Source organism: Colletotrichum destructivum, chromosome 9, assembly GCF_034447905.1.
Source record: "Colletotrichum destructivum chromosome 9, complete sequence".
In the NCBI taxonomy this organism is placed as follows: domain Eukaryota; kingdom Fungi; phylum Ascomycota; class Sordariomycetes; order Glomerellales; family Glomerellaceae; genus Colletotrichum; species Colletotrichum destructivum.
In genome coordinates, this window is record NC_085904.1 from 3,302,545 (window position 1) to 3,324,425 (window position 21,881).

At 55.9% G+C, this 21,881-nt stretch overlaps 6 protein-coding genes across 6 annotated transcripts; 4 read left to right on the forward strand and 2 right to left on the reverse strand.

The window, feature by feature from the left end:
- Nucleotides 1-738: 738 nt before the first annotated feature.
- CDEST_14097 (uncharacterized protein) lies at nt 739-1,614 on the forward strand (the record flags this gene model as incomplete). Its single annotated transcript, XM_062930253.1, has 3 exons — nt 739-953; nt 1,091-1,416; nt 1,565-1,614. 3 exons carry the CDS (start codon nt 739-741, stop codon nt 1,612-1,614), a joined length of 591 nt encoding a protein of 196 aa, XP_062786304.1.
- An 8,806-nt stretch (nt 1,615-10,420) lies between these two features.
- Nucleotides 10,421-10,690, forward strand: CDEST_14098 (uncharacterized protein; the record flags this gene model as incomplete). Its single annotated transcript, XM_062930254.1, has 1 exon — nt 10,421-10,690. The coding sequence occupies one exon, from the start codon at nt 10,421-10,423 to the stop codon at nt 10,688-10,690; it is 270 nt and encodes an 89-aa protein (XP_062786305.1).
- A 41-nt stretch (nt 10,691-10,731) lies between these two features.
- On the forward strand, nt 10,732-10,950 carry CDEST_14099 (uncharacterized protein; the record flags this gene model as incomplete). The annotated part of the gene is made up of 1 exon (XM_062930255.1): nt 10,732-10,950. The coding sequence occupies one exon, from the start codon at nt 10,732-10,734 to the stop codon at nt 10,948-10,950; it is 219 nt and encodes a 72-aa protein (XP_062786306.1).
- Nucleotides 10,951-15,653: 4,703 nt separating this feature from the next.
- On the forward strand, nt 15,654-18,547 carry CDEST_14100 (Putative glycoside hydrolase, family 3, glycoside hydrolase family 3 domain, immunoglobulin). The gene is made up of 3 exons (XM_062930256.1): nt 15,654-15,889; nt 15,992-16,914; nt 16,969-18,547. The coding sequence occupies exons 1-3, from the start codon at nt 15,820-15,822 to the stop codon at nt 18,475-18,477; spliced, it is 2,502 nt and encodes an 833-aa protein (XP_062786307.1). The 5' UTR covers nt 15,654-15,819; the 3' UTR covers nt 18,478-18,547.
- A 1-nt stretch (nt 18,548) lies between these two features.
- CDEST_14101 (uncharacterized protein) lies at nt 18,549-20,198 on the reverse strand. The gene is made up of 3 exons (XM_062930257.1): nt 19,507-20,198; nt 19,130-19,438; nt 18,549-19,040 (listed from the first exon to the last, which is right to left on the reverse strand). Exons 1-3 carry the CDS (start codon nt 20,194-20,196, stop codon nt 18,822-18,824), a joined length of 1,218 nt encoding a protein of 405 aa, XP_062786308.1. The 5' UTR covers nt 20,197-20,198; the 3' UTR covers nt 18,549-18,821.
- Nucleotides 20,199-21,109: 911 nt separating this feature from the next.
- CDEST_14102 (uncharacterized protein) lies at nt 21,110-21,316 on the reverse strand. The gene has a single exon (XM_062930258.1). The coding sequence runs from the start codon at nt 21,294-21,296 to the stop codon at nt 21,120-21,122; it is 177 nt and encodes a 58-aa protein (XP_062786309.1). The 5' UTR covers nt 21,297-21,316; the 3' UTR covers nt 21,110-21,119.
- Nucleotides 21,317-21,881: the final 565 nt, after the last annotated feature.

Sequence of the window (21,881 nt, forward strand, 5' to 3'; positions counted from 1 at the left end):
AAAAAGTAATCAACGTTTATGTTATTTTTCATTCCTTCTTCACCTTCGTCTTCTCCTCTCAGAAGGGGGGGGGGACAATAGAGACGAGGTGACCCAATCGTGGAAGCTGGGTCAGCCGTCTTCTTCCCGTGTGTCGTCTGGTAGATGAGACTGGTGGACGGACGCACATACACACACGCAAGTTCCCAAGTAGCCTAGCCGACACTTTGAGCCGAGCCGGGCCGGTCGCATCACCGGAGAGCAGGGGTGTTCCGGAACGTGTTTGGCCAATTGGCGAGAAATAAACAGATGTATAATACATTGAAGAAGGGGAGGGGGCTGTTACTAGACCAGACGGGCACAAAATAAGGGAGGGCCAGGAGAAAGTGCCCGTCCTCCATCGGAAGGAACATGGCAGAGCAAGACTAGACGAGACCAAAGAGCCGGAGAGTGATGAAAACAGCAAAATTCCAGAGAAATGGGGGAGGGGCAGTCGCAGAACATGGGGAGGCGCCCTTGCCGCTTAGTAGACGCACCTACCGCGTGGACGCCGGCTTCCTTCTGTCGATGGCCGGTGGCCGTAGCCCTTCTCCTCTATGCCTCCTCTCCCGGTCCACCCTCGTACTAGATCAATTTGCTCGCCTCATGTCCCGCCTCTAATCTCCCCGTCATAATCTCTCGTTATTCGGCATCCCGATCCAGACGCAGAAGAATGAGAAGAAAGGAAAAGGAAATCAGGTGTATCCACCCGAAAACACGATGTCAACCGCCCGGGACGAGGCAAAGGCCAAGGCTCTGACGGGTGGATGGGCAAGTGGGCAGGTGTGTCGAATGTCCGGGAAGAGAAGGTCGCGCCACCCATCATCACCCGCCCGCCGTCACCGCCCAAGTATCAGTATCAGTATCACCCCCTCCCGTCCGAATGGGAACCGGGGCATGAGAAACAACCTACAGTACCACTCTAAAGAGCAGCTGTAGGGGAAGTGAAAGAACCCGCCGAGAGACAGAGAGAGGGTGAGAGACAGAGGGGGGGGAGGGTGAGGGTGGAGAAGGAGAGGGGAATAGAGAAAACTGCGTGGTCCCTTGTCTTCCAATTAATCAAGTAAATCAGTTGCTGCAATCAACTCGCCGATTGCCCAAATTGTGCAGCCGTCCCCGGATCCCTGGTCGCGGCCCCCGGTGTCACATATGACCAAGAGAACGGCCCAGAGCCTCAATCCTCCCGTCTCTCCCTCTCCCTCTCCCTCTTTCTCCCCCTTCTTCATTCTCTCATTCGTCTCGAGAATGTAATCTTCCAAGCGTATGCTGGCCGAGGGGAGGATTCGACAGGAACCCTTCCGGCTTGGCAGCCCATCCAGAGGCCAACCGCATGCAGCCGGTCCGAAGAAGATGATGGTGGGCCGAAGGGGGGGATGGGGGATGGGCGTCGGGCTGTTCGTCGGTGCATGTCTGCTACACTAGCATCATTCTAATTCTAATTTGAGAACAAATGGGGATGGGACGATGGAGAAGAGAGGAACAGAAGATACTGAGCAAGTGTTGCGGGCGCGCGCACGCATGCGCACACGCACATACACTTTCACAGCCGGAGAAGGAGGATATGGTACCAGGAGTGCCTCGTCCACGCCGATCTGAATATGGGGCATCCCATCCATCATCCCTTGACGTATTCCGCCCTTGTCTTGTAGGAAAGGGAACAGAGAAAGAGCGCTGAGGTGAGGGTGTTTCGAACTCGAGTGCTGGGGAGAGGAATGACATGGGATATGCCGTGACGTTGAGTGGATACGCCTGCAGAAATGCCACCTCCGCTCCGCTTGGACGAGTTAAGCCTCTCTCGCACCACATCCAGGCCCCTCCATATTATCTGGGCGTGCTCCAGTTGCTCCATCTGCTCCATCTGCTGTCTCCGTTACGACCTGCAAAGGGTGGACTGTCCCGGCAGAGAGTTGATATGATGCGGAGCCCGGGGGCAATCAATCAATTCAATCAATTCAAGGTGGTAACGACCACGAATTGACCGCCATTCCTGGACTGGCGGCTTTCCTTCGATTTTCGGCCAGGCTCCGTCGTCAACCATATTTGGTGTTGGACTTTGAGGCCGCGAGCCACGAGGGTGCCACTCACATTTTGTCGAGCCACCAAAGCGTTCCGGCATGTGCGTGCGGGCGTGTCTGAGTCCATGCGGCGCCCGCGCCTCACTAAACGAGAACGAGATAGAGGCGGAGGCGGAGGAGGGGGAGGGGGAGGAAAGAAGGGAAGAAGGCTACAAGTGGCATCCATCTACAGATGGGAGTTCGATTGCCAGTTCGTTGGACGTCCGTCTCAGCCTCTGGGGTTTCGGGTCTTAAGGTGTCCGCAGAGCAGAGAGAGGTCCGGACTCCGGAAAGGCAAGGCAACTTGGCCGGGTGAAGTGCGATTGACTGGCTAGCATCCGTAGCGTCTGGCAGAGAGCCCGGGACTGGACGGCAATGATCCACCTCTCCACAGCCTCTGCCCTAGAGAGATCTTTGGGCATCGCCGCCTTGGCCGATCTCTCGCAAAGCGGTGGACTGAGACGGATGGAGAGTAGTGCCCGCCGCCTGGGAAAAGTCGAGATTTGTTGTCTTAGATGGGGTTCACGCATCAAGATATGACACTGGCCTCGCTAGTTGGCTAGGCGCACACCGCGCAAGTACTCACCACCCTTCGCTTTGCTAGAGTCGGACGCGATACGATGGGGTCTACGTGCAATACGTGGGCGCCGCCCCCTCTTTCTCTCTCTCGCATGCACATGATGATAAAGTACCCGTAGTTTGCGTATTGGTATCCGTACGGGATGTATCAGACGATCGAAAACCTGATGAGAAGTCGGATAGAGTTTGGCATGTTCCAAGGCATGCTTCTGCGAATACGTAAGTGATGCACACGAACGCGCTAACGGTTAGATTAACCCAGCAGTAGGCTGTCGACGACAGGGAGGAGTCGAGATGACCAAGAGAGAGAAAGAGAGAGAAAGTGTGCGTGTGTGCGTGTGTACAAGAGTATGTGGGTGGTGAGAGAGACAGAGGGAGAGAGAGAGGGGGGTAACGTACCGTTCGTTCCCCCAATGGCCCTAATCCTGATTTGAGGCTTGGGTGCCGCTCGGGAGAGCTAAAAGTGACCTGGAACTTGGAACAGGTACCTTACCACTGGTACGCCCGACATTAGCAGCCTCAGGCTCCATATTCCCCCAGCGTTGAAGACAAGTACTGTCCGGGACAGGCCCGACGCTGGTAGATCCTGGCTACAAAGTACCTGTGTAAGGTACGCAACGAACCGGGAGCGCACCGATGCTCAACGGCAACAGCCTACAGGACGCTCCGTGGGCTCGGGAAGAGTGGACGCGGCACGCCAGGCGGCCAGATGCGGGTGGACCATTCCCCCGTCTCCCTACGAGGAGGGCAAGGTTTCATTTCATCGTCTCGTTTGATGCCTTCGGCTGGCAGCTGGTTTATTTGGGTTTCCTGGTCCCCTCACCGGTCAATCCCATACAGGCCCCCTTGATCGTCATTGGGGGGCTACACTACACCACATAGCGGTTGAGGATATTGCCGGAGGGTTGGCGCGTCACCCACATTGTCCCACAACAAAAGATGGGCGAAATGCAACGCTGAAAACCGGGGGAAAGGTTGAGTTGACCCGACCCGACGATGATGGTTCAAGGTTTGTGACGGACCGTTTGCCTTTGGATGCTAGGCAATGGGGTGCCATGGATCATGGGCAGGGAATATCGAGTCTCTGGACCCGGATCCGTACGACTGCGAAGCAGGTAAAACGGAGACCACTGCAAGGTGCTCTGGAAGTGGGTGAAGTCAATGGGGCCTGTACGCACGCACAGCACAGCTTCCGGTGAGCTTTCCCCTCTTGGGAGCTCTGCTGGGGGGGATTTTCATTGAAGATTCGGCCTTGAGCCCCGCCCACCTCCCCCCTGGCCCTGCTTGAAATGTGTCAGCCGTAAGAACGGATATGCCCTGGGTTCTTTGGACTCGGAAACTGAGAAGTACGAACACTTAGCCGTAGCTACCGTGCGCTCTTACTGGTCAAAGCAAAGCTGTGCAGTGTGTAGCAGGCGGTGGCTGCTCTTGCTTGCGCTGGGGGGGTGTTGTTCAGGGTTTCGGGATTGTGAAGCAGCGAGCATTTCAACCAATCCGACCGAGTCCCAGCACAGCGTCTTGCTGCCCCGCTGGGTCTGGGTGGGGCTGGACGCTGGTATCCGTAAACTGGGTACCTAGGTAGGTGGTGAAGGTATCAGCAGAGGTTAGAGGGCCGGTCCTGGTCTGCTACCAGAGCCAGGACTGGATGTGCATGAGCGCCCCGCTGGGGAAGGGGGAAGTGGGAGGGCCCCAAGGAAGGGGAAGGAGCGACCGCTGCGCCGGAGGCTTTCAGCATCCGATGTTTCTACGATGTGGAAAAGCGCCGGACTTCACTGCCCCGAAGAGTAAGAGCCCGGGCGTTGGGCCGGAAAGTGCCGAGCAACTGCCAGTGGTTTGAAGATCGGTGTCCACACCCACTTGGTGCGCAAGCTGGGTGAGGACGAGCCCCTCGTCCCTTGCCAAGTCCTGTCCTGGTTACAGGGCCTCATCCGCTTTGAGCGTTTATCCAGTTGCGAATTCACCGGCCGGTTAACTCTCCTTACCCGCGCCTTACCTTGCCAAGAGGCATGTTTCCCCTTGCGGTAAAATCGGGCTGGGCGAGCTTTTTTGGAATTGAATTGGGTTTGCCAGGGTTCGTATGATGGAGTCTAACGTCTTCCTGCGCTGCCTGCAGGGCGTCTGTGATGACCCCTGACCTCACCCTTCTATGATGCTGTTAGCCTTGTAAGGCAATGCGTTCTGTTGCTCTTGGGCGCTAACACGGCGAGGAGCCATCTCGGGGCGATTTGCCCTGTTGGTCGTGGATGAAGTACGAAAATTGGCATGGCCGGGTGAGCGAGACGAAATGCCAGACCAACCGCACACGCCTTGGATGGAAGGCTGGGTGATCATCCAAGTAGCAAGGATAGATGGGTTGGTATGATGGGGTCGATGAGGAGAGGAGAGGCACAGACTGTAAAGCGTTCCCTAGCGGGTGAAGTCGAAGCATCAAGCACCTTATCCGCCTTCTCGCTGCTCAGTGGGTTGATCCGCTCGACGAAGCACGGATATGTAAAGTGAAGGGTTGAGGGGCTAGCTCGCTCATCTCCATCTCCATCGTAAGTAGGTTGGCGCTCTGTGTCATGAATGTATGGGAACAACGATCCGCAAACCTACCGGCGGCATGTAGTGACACAAACAAAAAGAAAATGCCCCGAGAGACGAGAAGAAGTGTGCGATTCCGCCAAGGTACCCCAAGCCAAAAGAGAAATGTGACCGGCCACCTGGGCGTTGCAGCACCTGCACCACCACCGACAAGCACGAGAGTTGTTCTAGCGCCGAAGATGGAATTTTTGTCTGACATGAGGCGTCTTCCCGCCGTCTGTTCCTTACGATTAGCACCAGCCCCGTTCGGTACGTCTTCTGAAGTTTCCATGCCTCGTGCTGACATGGCGTGTGTGTACGAATACCGACCTCCTGCCCCAACTCCCACCGTTTACCCTGGTTCTTTATGCTCAACCTTCGTCCTCCTTGACGGTCGGAATCGAACCCCGTCCGACGATGATTCTTCTTTTTGTTTTGGTTTTAGATTTTGGCTTCCCTGGCCGCCAGCCATCAGCAGCAAAGCGGGATGGGGGTGAGCATGCCAAAGGTAAGTGCCTTTACTATGTACACTCTTTGCTTATTTGAAAACCACCGAATGGGGGGCATGCTCTTGAGTCCTACGGTTCGGCACCGTGAGAGGGTCATCGCATCCCCGTCCCCTGTCCAATTGTCCCGAGTGAACCCCATCAGACACATCCACACACACACACACCCTCTTTCTTTCTTTCTCTCTTTCTCTCTCTCCCTCTCTCCCTCGCTCTGTCTGTCTGTCTGTCTGTCTGTCTGTCTGTCTGTCTGTCTGTCTGTCTGTCTTTCTGAACCCGTAATCTTGCTCTCTCCGATTTACAGAGGCACATCGTTGCTCTTCCGGCGGTAAAGATAGAGACCGGGGCTGTATCCGTATAGACAAGGGTAAACGAAGATCAGGTCAAGACGAAGCAGGCCGTGTTCCGTCATCCGCCATCCGCTGCTGATGCCTCTCCTTTCCAAATTAGGCTTAGCTTCCCATTCGCCTTTTCCCTTCTCGACCGCTCCGACGCCGAACCAGGGGCCGGGCCCTGTTCCTGGGGACAGAAGTCCGTCCGGGCGTAAATGGCGGGCTCGGGATATCCGTGGGTGCCCTGGAGGGAACCCCGAAGAAGAAAGTAGCCAATATTGTCTGGCGTGCATTCGCTCCGGCTACGCGAAATTGTCGTTGCATGAGGACGAAACAACTCGGTATGAAGGCGGCACATGCAAATATGCTGAAGCTCCAGCTCCAGTGACTTCAGTGCTTACACCACAAAACTGCAACCAACATCGGCGGCAAGCTGGAAGGACAGCAGCACGTAAGCCAAACGTAACTGCCTGAACAAGCCTTGAGGAGGAGGGGTTTTGGGGGAGGGGGTCTGGGGGAGGGATGCAACCTCCAACAGACGCCTCCACCAGAAAAGCTCGTCAATGCGGACGTTGCTCCAAGTCCACGCTATTGGGTCTCGCATATTCTCACCGGCTTGTTCAACCCTCCAATGAGGACTGCCACAGCCTATCGGAGCCGACGGTGTCCGGCTTCAGTTCTGCCCATCTTGCGCTGTGAAGGTCAAAAACATGACCATCTCGCCTGAAGTCTCGGGCTCGCCGAGCCCGTCGTCCGACAATATGGTTTTACACCTGGGCGCCCAATAGATGAGATCAGTTTGTGGCAAAACGTCTCGAAGAAGCAAAGAAGCCTCATGGAAGCTTGTCAAGCTTGGGCTTGCGCATGTTTGACAAAGGGTGTCAGATCGTGGGCAATCACATGATGGGGCGAGCATCTCGCTGACTGAAGGAAAGAAAGGGAGGGTGGGATGCAATGGAAGCTTGCTCGCCGGCCTTGAGGGGACATAGAGGGGTGGGGGGGCGAACACTATGCGACACCGTTGAAGTGTAGAAGAGCAGACCAATTGCAGCAGCCACATTCTTCATATCATCGTGATTCCGGCCCAAGGTTGGAGGGGTGGATGACATGACATTGCTAGGTTGGGTGCTTTCACTACCTGGCCAGGCTTCGGCGATGGGGGGATACTCAAGGGTCAACGGTGTTAGTAATCCCTCTCTTCCTTGTCTCGCTGCTTCGTTGGCTCGGGGCGTCATGGTCCGGTTGTCGTCCAAACACCCAGTGCCCTTGGAATCGACTCATGTCGAGCTTAGTCTAGGAAGGTCGAGAGAAGAGACACGTGTAACTCGGGATTCAGAATGGGGTACGGATACGCAAGTAGGGAGATGGGATCGCCACGAGCTACGCAATGCTGAGATGAGGTCTGTATCCGAAGGTGACAGGAAGCTTAAGTTCAACCATCTATGCGATGCGACAGGTGAGGGGAGGTAAGGTAAGGTAGGGGGCAGGGTACATTCACAAGTCCCATGCAGGCAGAGGGGGAGTTGCGAGTGGTGCATGAGTGAGGTGAGGGCGGCCGTTGATGGTTTATCAAGCTGGAACAGGAAAGAGCATGCGGCGACGATCATGTGTACATTGCCTACCTGCTGACATGCCTCTTTCACGATATGATGGTGTGCAAGAGAAACGGCAAAGTGCATTCAAGGCCCCAGGGTAGTAGAAATCGGCAATGATGCCTGTCGTGGGCCTTCTCTCGCTGTTTTTCCTCTCTGTGGCACAGACCAGGGCGAGGATGACAGAATCTCTGTTTGGTTTTTATCCTTATTTGTTTATTCTCGGCGGATCCAATCGCCAGGCGCGCATCGCAAAACGGGAAGGGGGGGACACACGGTTGGGCAAACGGACAGGGGTCCACACGCGCCACCAGAGCTGCGGCTGTTGTCCCTCATGGCTGTTAGTCGTTCCTTCCCAGGAGAGAATGTACTTAGTAGAGCTCCATCTTGCCGTTTTCTGGGCGACGTTTGGAAAAGGAATGGAGGGGAAGGAGACATCCCCTGTGCCGACGTCCATGCACAGTCGATCACCACATGCTTGCTGGGATCCGTACCTCAGGGGTCTTGGCTGACGATTTGAGCTCATCCCAGCGGGGTGAGCAAGGGTTGGGGGCGTCATCGTAGTAAGGCACAAGCTGCCAATGTACCTTTCTAGACGAGGTACTTGGGTACTGGTACCTTGACTAGCAGCTGAAAATGCACCTGGACTGCTAGTGCCAGGCGAAAGCCGGAGAGATCTCCCCCCCATGTATGGATACTGTCAGCACGCTAATGGAAAGACTTACATATCCTTCTTTTTCTTTCTGCTAGCTCGCTCTGCTCTGATTGGAGGGTGGGATTGAGGATGCAAGCGAACGCATACAATGGGTACTTGCGCGCAAACGTGCAACTAATCGTCTAAAGGGACACCAATGTCGACAAACGTCAACATCTTCCAGGTTCCATGTCCCATCGCCCGTGTTTGATATTCTCCCCGGCCTCCAAATGAGGTATTTTATCTGCTCCGCGGCCGAGGACCTCTTTGGCTCGTCCTCAAAGTCGTAGCACTGCGGTGTTTGCTCGGCAAGGAATTCCTTTGCAGAAAACCCGACTGCCGTCCTCAACGACGTCGGGGTCGAATCGGGTCTTGAGATACTTTGTACACTAGATACATGTTACACTACTTTCATGGCCAGGTCGTGGAGAGTGGGTACTGTTGCCAATCTCCCTTCCCAAGCAGAACGGTTCCCAGGGAAAGGTAAAGGTCCCCTCTATTTCCCCCGCCTTCCACGCATGTCTTGGTGCAGGTATCCGTACATTGCGAAGTGCCGTATGTTGGACACTGGTCGGAAATACAATACATGTCAATAAAACGAAATGAGATGTATGTAGATACCCAGTTGGGCAAGCAGACGGACGCGTTGCCTGCCGCCGTGCTTCCATCCTCTATCCTCCCCTCTTCTCTCTATCTCTGCTACTATAACTAGGGTACCTGCTGTGGTAACAAAGCTCAGTGCTCTCTGCCTCGTAAATTGTGTCGATGCCTACCTTAGCTATGCTTGTCATCTATTTGCTTTTTTCTCCGCCCCCCTGGCCTTGTCGTCTCCCCTCGTCCCGAGTTGCCTGCCCCAAAGATGCCTACCTACGATTAGTTACAAAGTTATGTCTTAGTGCATTGCTAGCCCTTCTTCCCTTCGTCAGCAGGATCCAGCCTGGATGTTCCTTGCCTGAGTACTTCCTCATCACCTCACATTACCTCATCTCAACACAATTCTTTGGTGGCTCCTCGACTGGCCTCCACTGCAACTCCAAGGGACGGAAGATTTCACTCTTTCACCTCATCCCACCCGGGTCACTCCTCGCTGCGCTTCTCCCGCCATTCCCGTCCCGTCTTGCACTAAAGCATTCGTCCCTCAGCATCCGGCAGTCCCCTCCAGCAAACGAGGTTGACTGGTCTTGGCGCCCCTCCCAATTACACCATCTTGCAGCTCTTCACCAGAGGCTAAAGGGATCCCGTCTGGCATATCGTTACATTGTGGCTCTCTGCTATGCTGCAGTGGGCAGCAGGCCTCGACATACTTAGTACATCGTACATACCTGTACGCAGAATTGCTCCGAGTACTAATCGCGCCTTCCTTGCCAACAACACCGACGGCAACCTCCAGCCGGCCGTGTTCGGGATCTGCTTTTCTCTGACCCTGCTCGATACGGCGCGGTCGGGAACGTTTCGTCGGAGCGTCGCCTGTGGTCGTTTACTCTATAGTCCCTTGCCGGCCGCTGCTCCTTTACACTGCCTTACCCAGGTAGTAGTGTAGTCCCTGCACCGTACCACCACCACTTACCTAGGAAGGAACACGTGCTATGTGGTGAGTAAGTACCTAGGTAGGTAGGTTCCTCTGCAACGACGGTCGTGTCCCTCACCCCCCCACCCACCCCCTGCTCGTTCCTGCCTTGCCTGCCTTATCTCGACCAACTTTACCCAACACGGACCGTTTTGCCTTCATCACCTAGGTAGTTATTCGAGCACCCCGTTGCATCGTCGCGCTCCCTGGTTTTCCTGGGACCGCGCCTTAGCCAGGACAGCCTCACCTTACCGCAACCCATTACGGATACCTCACACCTTACTTCACTTTAGCTAGACGGTACGCCCTCAAGCCTTGCTGTCCGTATGTACACACTGCCATCAACCAGTCGTTTCTTTGTTCGACGCTTCTTCTGCAGGCTTGCCACCGTTCATCACGCCCACCGCCCGCCTCAAAGTGCCCGCTCAAAGCCATCGCTGTGCTTTGTTCCCAAACCCCCACAGCAACTCGAATTGGACCCTGCGACGGTTGACCAAAGCGCAGTCCGTCCATCCAATGGGGACCATTGACAACAACAACCGCGACGGTTACGCCTTAACTGCAAATACCCCTTGGACCACGATGCTCTTCCCCCCTTTTCCCCATTCATTTACTGCAGTCCGTCATGGCGCAATTTCGGATTACGAGCGGTTCCAACCTATCTTCACACCGTGGAGCAATGGGAGGATAATCCTTGGCTGCCTTCATGCGGACTGGGCCATTTGCTTGAATTCACGAGCTGGATGTATCACAAGGTGTGATAGCGTTGCTGCAGCACTTACGTAGGTTAGGTATTTGTCTACACCAAATCCAGCGTTGCCGACGGAATGACAACGGGCGCACGCGCAGTCCATCCTTCTCCTTTCACTGCCTGCTTGCGAGACAAGGTGCTTGCTGGAGGATGGTTGGACATCATTGGGGAATGCGCCGCTATCCTCCTGTTTGGTTCATGCGCAACACCTCCCACTCACAACACGCCCACACACAACACGCCCACACACACGTCGAATCCCCCTCCTTGCGAGTCAGCCTCGCGCAGAATCTGATGCATGGAAACATCTGAGACAGGCGGCCCGGGTTCGTGTGATGGCTCCAATATAGACTTTTGACAGATATCGCTGCCTGCGGCACGTGGCTGAACTGCACGTCTCATGTCAAAGCAAAACTGTATCTCGAGCCCTACAACGCTGCCATGCGCCAGACCACGACCTTGCATGCCTTCATTTCTAAGCTGGCGAGAACGAAGGAGGGTATCTAACAAGCATTATAGCCTCTGCCGACAAGTTAGCTCTGGGTCCCTCTGGCTCATGTTTGGCTGGCATATTCCTTCGCGCAGGCGCCGTTGGTCGCCACCAGCTCATCGCCATAGTGTGGCCAGTGCGACATTGAGCAAATTGCACACTGCTTCGATGAGACGGTGTTTTAGAAACGCAGGCGTCGCGATTCATGACTGGGCCTGTTGGGACTTTGCAATTATTCGGTCTGTTGTTAGCCACACCAGACGACAACGACGGCTACCACCACTACCACGCCACGACTGTAAACAAGTACCTCCCTCGCTATGTTGCTCTGCCACTGCACACAATGCATTGTCATCCGCACGACCGACATCCAACGCCATGGGATGGTGTGTAGGGGTTTGATAGGTTGGATAGAACGAGGCAAACCTGCGCTTGAAGCTACTTTTGCGAGAGTTCGGTGACGATGTGGCGGTGTGTTTCCGTTTCTGGGTATCTAAAATTTGGCTGTCGAAGCAACATCGAAGCTTCGAAGAAGGATTTAGACTTTGCGCCGTCACCCCAGCCTCCGGTCTGTCCTTTTGGGCCGGGAAGCATTTTCTGTGTGTCAACCATCGTCGAGAAAACGCACTTACTGCTGTTGATTGTCAGTGGGCTCCCTGACTGCGGACGTGGGCAACCGGAGGGTTCTTTCGTTCTGCAAGCGCACGCTCTGCCTCCCACGTCCCCCTCTGACGCGCATTGCACAAGGGAGGGCTAGTAATGCGCCTACGTTTTCCTCAGACAGGCAAGCACTGCGAACCTGACGAGTAGAATAATCTACTTTCTGCTCTGAGCCGGCCTTGTTTCACACCCCCTCCTAGAATGCGAGAAGGAACAAAGGAACGTCTGTATGTATCTGTGCACGTTACCGTCCTACTGCGCGTCTTAGATTGGGCTAGCTGTCAATCGGTCTGGCCGGTCTTTGGCTTGCCTGCACAACTATGCCGGACAGACACCGCCGCTCCTGCCGCTCCTCTCGGGATCGGACACAACGTACGGCCTACCCCGCTCGGTATTCTTTCCTTGCGAAATGTCTCGTCTCCTCGGTCATCTCCCCGGCCATTCCTCGTCCAGAGCCCCCTCTTCCGCCTCCTCACTCCACTTCACACCGCAACCCCTGACGCGCTTGCTGCCAACTTTTGGGACGGCTTGGCCTGAATTTCCTTGACCATTTTAATGGAATGGGAGAAACCAGTCCTGACCGAACGGCCTATGCCCCATTTGCTCCTGTCGAACGGAAAATCCGTGTCGCTGAGGGAAAGAAGGAGGGAGGGGTTTGCCCGTTCTGGTTCAGCCTGGCGGAATCTACGCGGAGTTGGAAATCCTGGTACGCAGTCCTTGTTCGGGCTACCTGATGGAATTTCTTCATTCCCAACGTGCCGCTATGCCGCGTTAGATTGAACTTGAACTTCGCCCTCCGATTCCTCGCTTAAGCCTTGGGGGGTGGATGATGACATCCAGCTAGACTCGGGAGATGAAAAGAGTTCAAGCCTGTTTGATATCTAGGCCGTAGCCAAAGAGCCGAGTCGATTGATTAGGCTAAGGCCCCCTTATGGAATTTCACGCAGTCGTCGTCTAGCGTCATGTGTATCTTAAGATACCAGCCTCGAGGCGAGGAGATATGGAACACAGGCTATGGCACGCTTCACCACGCTCGTGCAAATCACCCCCTCTGATAACCATGGACGATGTTCTGCGAGGTGTTTGTTTGCCGTACTTTGCTTGCCCAGAGGGCTGCACAGTCATAGTCCTTATGGCCAAGACGATCAGCAGGGATTCAGCGCTAGGTATCGTTCCCTTCGTGGCTGTTGACACTCAGGGGGTCACCAAGTCAATGGCCCGTCTCGAACTGAGTTGAGAAGATGATACCAATATGCTCTCTACTGTGCTACAGCCGCCCTCTTTTTCGGACCTTTGGCTGCTCGTCTTCGCAAGGACATTGAATACGAGCAAGGCTGTCTCGGCGTGACCAGGAAGCGCGCAATTAATCGGCTTGCTTGTTGGCTGTCGATTACATTGGCGATTCCCTTATATGAAAAGGCGGCATTTGTCATGCAAATCAGTCAAAGAAGTGCTGCACTCTGGGTGTCTCAGCATCTGGCCATGAACTGGAAACGACAGTGTGACGGCCGCCTCGTACACTGGTGTTCTCCTTTCATCGCCAGTGACATGAGATATGACGAGGTTTTCGATATGCCCCTCGAGTCAGCGAATGACGGTGATGTGGCTGGGGTCTTTCTTGAGTGCCGATATTAAATTAACTGGCCATTGGGCTGACAGTGGTAGAACTATTGAGTGTTTCTTTGCCAGTTGTGGACATGGGAAGATGCATGCTGGAACTTCGAGTTGAATGTAGGCAATGGTGCTGGGCGATGAGTGAACGCTATCCGGATGTTTCTTCTTTGGAGTATTATACGGAAATCCTATTTATGAAGGTCTAGGTGAGAGATGCCATGATGCGGCTCAGGCCGATCGTTGGAAGTCGGAACAAGAGTCGAGGACCCCCACTGAGGATCCGTCTCCTTTTCTGATAGCATTCGTCGTCAACTGAAGAACCCTGTTGAGGATCACAGCTGATCACCAGGCCATCGGTACCGCCAAATCTTGCCACTGCTCGGCGAACCATAGTTCCCGACCACATCCGAAGAGATAGAACCTGCGCCAGCCGCCTCACAGACGCATGTCAGTCCGATTGGTGGGCCATGCTTCGGATCATTTACACTGTAATCAGGGACGAACCGGGGAACTCTCGGTTGACGGCTACATGTATCAGCTACTTCTCTGAGCAGGTGGGCCATCCAAACAGCGATGGGGAGCCCATCTCCCCGCCTCCCAAGCAAGCTTCGGTGAGCGAGTTAGATACGGGTAGAAGGGCAACAGGGTCAGCGGATGAGCATCTAGTAAGCTGTCACAGGCATCGGAATCCGGCGAACGGATGGACCATTCCCGTCCCGTTGCATCACAGGTCTGGCAGAATGTATGAATAGATGTGTGTCTTGTCGTGTTTGCTAACTCGGTACAAGAAGCTCCTCTCAAAGCGGTGCTGAAGTGAGGCTGACGTCCTTCCGAGGCGGTCTCGGCCGAAATTTCTTCAGCATGCCCGATTTGCAGCCACTCGTTGAGATCGGAAATATGGACACTTGGTGTTCGTGCAATGGGAAGTGGGCGGAATTGCCGATGAAGCAGATGCATCCGGGGAAGAGACCGCCCGTCCACCGCCAGTCGGATGGAGTCATGAAGCCGGAGCTGATGGGGCGGAGAGAGACTCGGCCAATTTGCATGGGGGGTTGAGACTCGGCAGACCTCCGTGAAGCGGCCACGCAGAGCCGGCGGAGACCGAGTGGCAGGTGGGTTGAGAGTGAGCGTCCAAGGGAAGAATGACAGTAAGCCTCCGCCTCAGTGGATGCCACGGAGTTTATGTTCCCACTGTTTTCTTGCCGCGATGACAGTCAGCTTCCTTCCGTCTCATAGGGACACGACGTTGTCCGGCTGCGGAACTGTGATAGGACTTGAAACACACCGCCGAGACAGTATCGTCGCCTGTTCATGCGCTGTGCGTTGCCCGGGGAGTATCGGCATCACAAACATCGTCCCCGTGCCTCTCCCGACCCGAAACAATCTTGAATGATTTCGATGGAGGGCTGCTGGTTGGTCGATTGGTTGGTTGGTCTGGGGATGTCGTCACCATACCGATACAGTCGACACACCTGACACCGTCCCGCTTGCCGCTATATCGGCTAAACCTCGCCTGATATCTGGAAATGGTAAGGCTAATCTATGGTTAAACCGAGGAGCCATCCGAAGCTACTCGTGATCGTCCGAAATTCAGCCGGCGCAGTTGTGGCCATGCGTCACAATGCCCCACCATCGCGTCGCCCGGCGGGATTTCGGGACGATGTTCAACATCAACTCCTTCATGAGCCGGCCAATCCGCAGCCGCCGGATGGGGTCTAAAACCAGGGCCAGGACGCCAAAACACTATGGCGGGGACGCCATCCGAGCTTTAACCGGCCGCCGAGGGGCACGAATCCTCTCCCAACGTGGGGTAAAGGACGCTGTCGAATAGGATTGGATATCTCAGTGGACGCACCTGATCGCGTCTCTCATTTCTCGAGGTCTTGGCTCGTCGAGAACCCAATCCGGTCCCCTAGCTCCGGGGTGTTAGAGCAGAGCTCTCCACCTTTATGCTCGCCGGCTGAATGGCTCGGAGGGGCCACCATGGCGCGGTTGGGGAAATACTGACGTTGTTAATGATGGCTGCATACAAACATGCGCTGCTTGCCTGTCGTTCCCCGGTAGCCGCGCCGGTTGCTGGATCTAAGCAGGACCTGTCGCGCAGGACCCGAAGACTGGGGTCGGAATGCTGGCAAGCTCCAACCTAGGATGAAGTGATGCCCACCGTGTCCGGAGTTGTCCCGCTTCCCATGTTCGTCACCAATCTATTTAACAGCATGGCCCGTCGGTGAAGGCTCGTTGTCGCTCTTCTTGCTTCTCACTTGCTCATCATACACTCTCCCTTATTGACTGTTCCTCTTCGTTGTCTGTTCACGTTTCAAAGCCGGCACTGTTCCTTGTCGAAGCTGCTCTATTGATACCCACTCCATTTCCATTGCCTGCTGCATCCTAGAACTCACAATGGCCGACTTTGATGTGGAAGAGGTGCTCAAGAAGCTCACCGTCTCGGAGAAGGTTGACCTTCTTGCAGGTACGTCTGCGTCCCACTCTGCTTCAACACCCCCTCGTTGAAACAACCCGATGCGTATCTCACAGGAGGGTTCATGGCAAGCTGACCACTGAATCTCTCCAGGCATCGACTTCTGGCACACCAAGGCCCTCCCCAATCACAACATCCCCTCAATCCGACTCTCCGACGGTCCTAACGGCGTTCGCGGCACCAAGTTCTTCAATGGCATTAAGGCCGCCTGCTTCCCTTGCGGGACGGCCCTAGGCGCCACCTTCAACACTGAGCTCCTCGAAGAGGCTGGTAAGAAGATGGGTGAGGAGGCCAAGCTCAAGGGAGCCCACTGCATTCTGGGCCCCACCATCAACATGCAACGATCCCCGCTCGGCGGCCGAGGTTTCGAGTCCATTGGCGAGGACCCGGTTCTGGCTGGTCTCGGCTCCGCTGCCATCGTGAGAGGCATCGAGAGCACCGGTATCCAGGCGACCCCCAAGCACTTCGTGTGCAATGACCAGGAGCACAAGCGAAATGCCGTCCATAGCATTGTGACGGAACGCGCCCTGCGCGAGATCTACGCCCTCCCCTTCCAGCTGACCTTCCGCGACTCCACCCCAGGGGCTCTTATGACGGCGTACAACGGCGTGAACGGCACCTACTGCAGTGAGAACGCCGACCTGCTGGACAAGCTTGTTCGCAAGGAGTGGGGCTGGGACGGAATGATCATGAGTGATTGGTATGGAACTTACAGTACGACGGAGGCGGCCAACGCCGGCCTCGACCTGGAGATGCCTGGGCCCCCTCGCTTCCGCGGAGAGCCTCTCAAGTTTAACGTGTCGACGGATAAGGTCCGTCAGCACGTTCTTGACGAGAGAGCCCGCGCTATGCTTAAGTTCATCAAGAAGGCCGTGGCCACCGGCATTCCCGAGGGTGCCCCTGAGAAGACGGGCGACACCCCCGAGACCGCCGAGTTGTTGAGACGCATTGGCGGGGAGAGCATCGTCCTTCTCAAGAACGAGGACAACGTGCTTCCCCTGAAGAAGGACAAGAAGGTAAGCAAGCATTCACGGGACATGTATGGCATCTACTGACTTTCACGCCCACAGACAGTTGTCATCGGCCCCAACGCTAAGATTGCCACCTACCACGGAGGTGGTTCCGCCTCCCTGGCCGCCTACTACGCCGTCACCCCCTTTGACGGCATTAGCAAGAAGCTCGAGTCGCCTCCCGAGTACACCGAGGGTGCCTACTCCCACAAGCTCCTCCCCCTCCTCGGTAACGTCTGCAAGTCGGCCGACGGCAAGCCCGGTATGACGATGCGTGCCTACAACGAACCCCCGACGGACCAAAGCCGCGAGTGCCTCGACGAGCTTGTCCTGACCAAGACGGAGTTGCTCCTCGTCGACTACTACAACCCGAAGTTCAAGTCTAAGCTCTGGTACGCCGACTTCGAGGGTTCGTTCGTCGCCGAGGAGGACTGCACCTACGAGCTCGGCCTCATTGTCTGCGGCACGGCCAACCTTTTCGTGAACGACAAGCTGGTCATCGACAACAGCACTAAGCAGCGCCAGGGCGACGCCTTCTTCGGCGCCGCCACTCTCGAGGAGAAGGGCCGCGTCGAGCTCAAGAAGGGCGAGACGTACACCTTCAAGGTCGAGTTCGCCTCGGCCCCGTCGTCCAAGCTGCAGGGCGACAACGTCGTCTTTGGCGGCGGTGCCCTGCGCATCGGCGGCTGCAAGGTTATCGACGACCAGGCGGAGATCGCAAAGGCCGCCGCCCTCGCCAGGGACGCTGACCAAGTCATTATCTGCTCCGGTCTCAACGCCGACTGGGAGACGGAGGGTAATGACCGCGCCGACATGGACCTGCCGGGCTACCTGAACAAGCTTATCTCGGCTGTCGCCCAAGCGAACCCCAACACCGTGGTCGTCAACCAGTCGGGAACGCCGGTGCGCATGCCCTGGGTCAAGGACGTCAAGGCCCTCGTCCAGGCCTGGTACGGCGGCAACGAGACGGGCAACGCCATCGCCGACGTGCTCTTCGGCGATGTCAACCCCTCGGCCAAGCTCTCCCTCAGCTTCCCCGAGCGCGTCCAGGACAACCCGGCCTACCTCAACTACCGCGCCGAGGCCAGCCGCACGCTGTACGGCGAGGATGTCTACATCGGGTACCGCTACTACGAGTACATTGACCGTCCCGTGCTCTTCCCATTCGGCCACGGCCTGTCGTACACGAGCTTTGGCTTCAGCGACCTCAAGGTCGCGGAGAAGGACGGCAAGATCGCCGTCGACATCACGGTCAAGAACACGGGCAAATTGCAGGGCGCCGAGGTCGTGCAGGTGTACGTCGCGCCTAAGCAGAAGGCCAAGATCAACCGCCCGCTCAAGGAGCTCAAGGGCTTCGCCAAGGTTTCGCTCGCGGCTGGGGAGAGCAAGAAGGTCACGGTTGACATCGAGACCAAGTACGCCGCCAGCTACTTCGACGAAGAGCGCCACCAGTGGTGCGCCGAGGAGGGCGAGTACGAGGTAATCGTCAGCGACAGTAGTGTCTTGACGGACAAGGCCGTCAAGGGCAGCTTCAAGGTTGGCGAGACCTTTTGGTGGTCCGGTCTCTAAAAAGAAAAAAAGGAAAAAGTAGTGGCAGGGCTAACGTGTCACGACAAAAGAATATTTTCTTTCCCAAACCAGGTGCTTGTTTGTTTAATGAGATACATGTATGTTAGTCTAGGATAACTATGAATGAATGAAATCCATCCTCCATAAATGTTCGGATGAATGATTCGGCCACGTGAGTGGAGGGTGAAGCGTAACAAATGCCCAGAAAATCACCTCAACGCCTCTGCCGTGTGCCAATCCATACCTGTCATACATTCATTCGTCGTCTTTCAACGCCGATACGCTCGCCCGTTGGCCTCAATTTTTCATGTTAGAACGGTACAGCTTGCGAGGCTCGCTACTTCTCATGCCGCGCTCACCCTCTTCTCTCTCATATTTTCGTCGAGGCTCGGTGTTCTGCTATGTTCCGCCCGCTGCAGCTCCACCGGCGGCAGCCAAGGTTCCGCGTCTCCCAGTCTCTGGACGGTCAGGCCCGCGTTGCCGGCGTTCTCCATTCCGGCCTCTAGCTGGCGTTGATACGATATGCGGCGGAGACGCTCGGCCTCCGCAGGGGTCAAATGGAGCTGACAAGCTCGTCAGTACTTGGTCCGCCCTCGTCAATCGCACAATTTTAAAATGAAACACGGGCTTGGAATCCAACGAAAGGACATACATAGAGTTCAACAAGAATGGCATGGATTGCCAGAGCCAGCCAAGACCCCGCGTCGAAGACCGAGGTGAAACCGGCGGCGATCTCAGCGGGCTGGTGGGCGTGGTAGTTGCTGTGTACGATGACGTTAAGACCGGGATTCTCGCCCGAGTAGTAGCCCCCGCAGTCTGAGTAGAGATCGAGGACCCGCGTCTGGTTGTGTTTGAAGATGAAGTCCAGCACGGCGCACTGCTTTACCTGGTAGTAGCCCGAGTCGGCTGTGATCATGACGGCCAGGAAACTGATGATGCGCATGGTGATGATGAAACCGGCCTATGAAGAACGATTTATTTAGCCTTTCATTCTGTTCAAGAGAAATGATGTGCAATGGTCTGCCTCACGTATACCCAAGCTCTCAGCATCCAGGCACGGTGCTGCTCGATCTGAAGCTTCTTGATGTTGTAGACGGAAAGCCCCAGCGCGCAGAGGAACATGATGCTCCCGGTGCCCATCACCGTCTGCATGCTCACGCCGCCTCCAAAAGTTCGGCGGGCGATCATAAAGACACCGATGATTCCCACAATGCTGAGGAGGAGTACGAGATATCCGTTGAGGCGATGGAACAGTATGGCCTTGTGGCGGATGACGGGCACGAACTGCAGGCAGGCGAGGAAACCACCCGGAAGCATCCCGGTGAGATGCATGATGATGCCGGCCCGCCCCGTCCCAGACTGGTAGAAGTAGCATTCTCCCGGAAGCGTCCGCTGCTTATGGTCCGGGTTGCAGAAGACGCCGTCAATGTTGAAATACATCATCCGGGCGAGGGCGAAGCCCATCATGCCTCCCGCCGTAATGACGAACAGGACAAAGTTGTACCCCTTTTTGAATCCGATGGGGTTGTAGAGCTTGCGCGCAAGAGCGATGAAGCCGTTGGCGGGAGGTGTTGAGTGAGGAGGAGTACGAGACATAACGGCGGCCCTCGGAGGGAATTTGGGACGAGGTGAGGTGAGCTGGGAGAAGGTGAGACAATGCTGCCGCCACTTTTCTCGCTTGCTTCTTGTCTGTTGAAGAACAGGGAAATGAGTTTTCATAAGTCACAAGGAAGGACATTGCAGCAGAGAAGCGAGAAGAGGGGGGGCTTTCATATAAGCTGAAAAGCCCAGGCAAAACATTGGCGGCTTTCCAGGATCCCGAACGCTGGTTTCAAGTTTGTATGTAAGCCTTAGCCTGGCGGCAAAGAGAAGCAGGACGAGGAGGGGCAATGGTCGATGGCTTCTCTCGTCCAAGCACCAAGCAGGCTAGATCAGGGCAGGGCTGGAAACGGACGTCTGGATCTTCTACAAAAAGATGCATCACAGAAGCTGGGCACGCAGGACTAGCCGTTCTGACAGCGCACCAAGGCCATGTCTCACGAGCTGCATGGCACCATGGCACGCCAGATAGGCCGAGCTTGGCGGCAACTTCCTCCATAAAACGTTGCACAACGCCTTCGCGTCGGCCGAGTAGGTGAGAACATACCCTCGGGAACCGGGACCTGCTTCCAGACTGACGAGGGGGGCGGTGTTCCTCCAACAGGTGACCAGGGTAAAGAGAGGCTCTGGGCATGGAGACTAGCCATGGGAGAGTGGCGCCCGGGAAGACGTCGCAGGACCGCTCACCGGTAGAGCCGCCAGCTAGGGCCCAGCAGTAAAGGGGACCAGTGAGGGCGCAAGGGGAAGAAATGGTTCAGGGGACTCTACCATGCGTGACAGCCCCCGAGAAGCCCTCTTCTTCCGCCCCCTTCACCTTAGCCTCTCAGGACGAGGTGGAAAAGCCTGACGTGCAGATGGTGAGTGAGCCGAAAGACCGCCCTGGTCCATGCGGCCGTACGGAAGGAATCGAGTGCATGCGGGCCGCATTAGTGTCGATATGGCTGGCGGGGCCGGGTAAGGACGAACTCAGGGATGGAGAACGGCTCGATACGTGCGATCCCCCCAGCGGTGTGCCTGTGCCTCAACGAGGTCCGTCACATCCATCACATGGCCGCATACGCGGATGCCGGGCACCGGGAAAAAGTGCAAGCTGGTGCTGCCGCTGCGGGTCGTGACTGACAGTAGAAGTAGGGTAGATCAGAGTGTGTAGTCGTCAGAAAGCTGGACTGTGAATACTGCAATGCGCCGCGCACGCTTCGTGCCGTTGCTTGCGTGTACATCTCAGTCGCGCTGCGCTGTGTTGTGCCACCATTGTGCTTCGCCTGTCAGAGGTTGGAAAAGTGCGGACATGGAGCCAAGGCGGCGGGTAGGCGGGCGGACAGCGGCAGCACACACCAAGAGGATTTGAAGCTCCAGCGAATTGGATCGGTCACATGTATGGCACATCTTTGAGTATGGCTTGCGATGGCGTCGGGCGGAAGTCCCGAGCGGAACGAGCTTTTCGCTCGATTCCATGCTTCTAGACGGTGAGCAAGGGGCGGCGGCGCTCTTTTGAACCCATTCTCGCATCTTTTTATCCTCTTTGGTGGACCGAGGTTGAGCTAGACCCTCGATGGACGCGGCGAGATGGAGCTTCGAAGCATGAGAGTGCAAAAAAGAATTCTTGCGAGAAAAGAAACAATGAACTGTGGCCAGTGACCGGCGCTTGGTCAGGATCTGGATGTGATGTGAAGGAGGGTTACAGGTTAGGTAGATAGGTACTTAGATGCCATAGGACACGAACAGCAGCCCAGGACCCACCTTCCCAACGTGTTCAGTCCCACTTGAAGCTCCTAGCTATCGTGGCTGCTCCCTCCCCCCCCCGT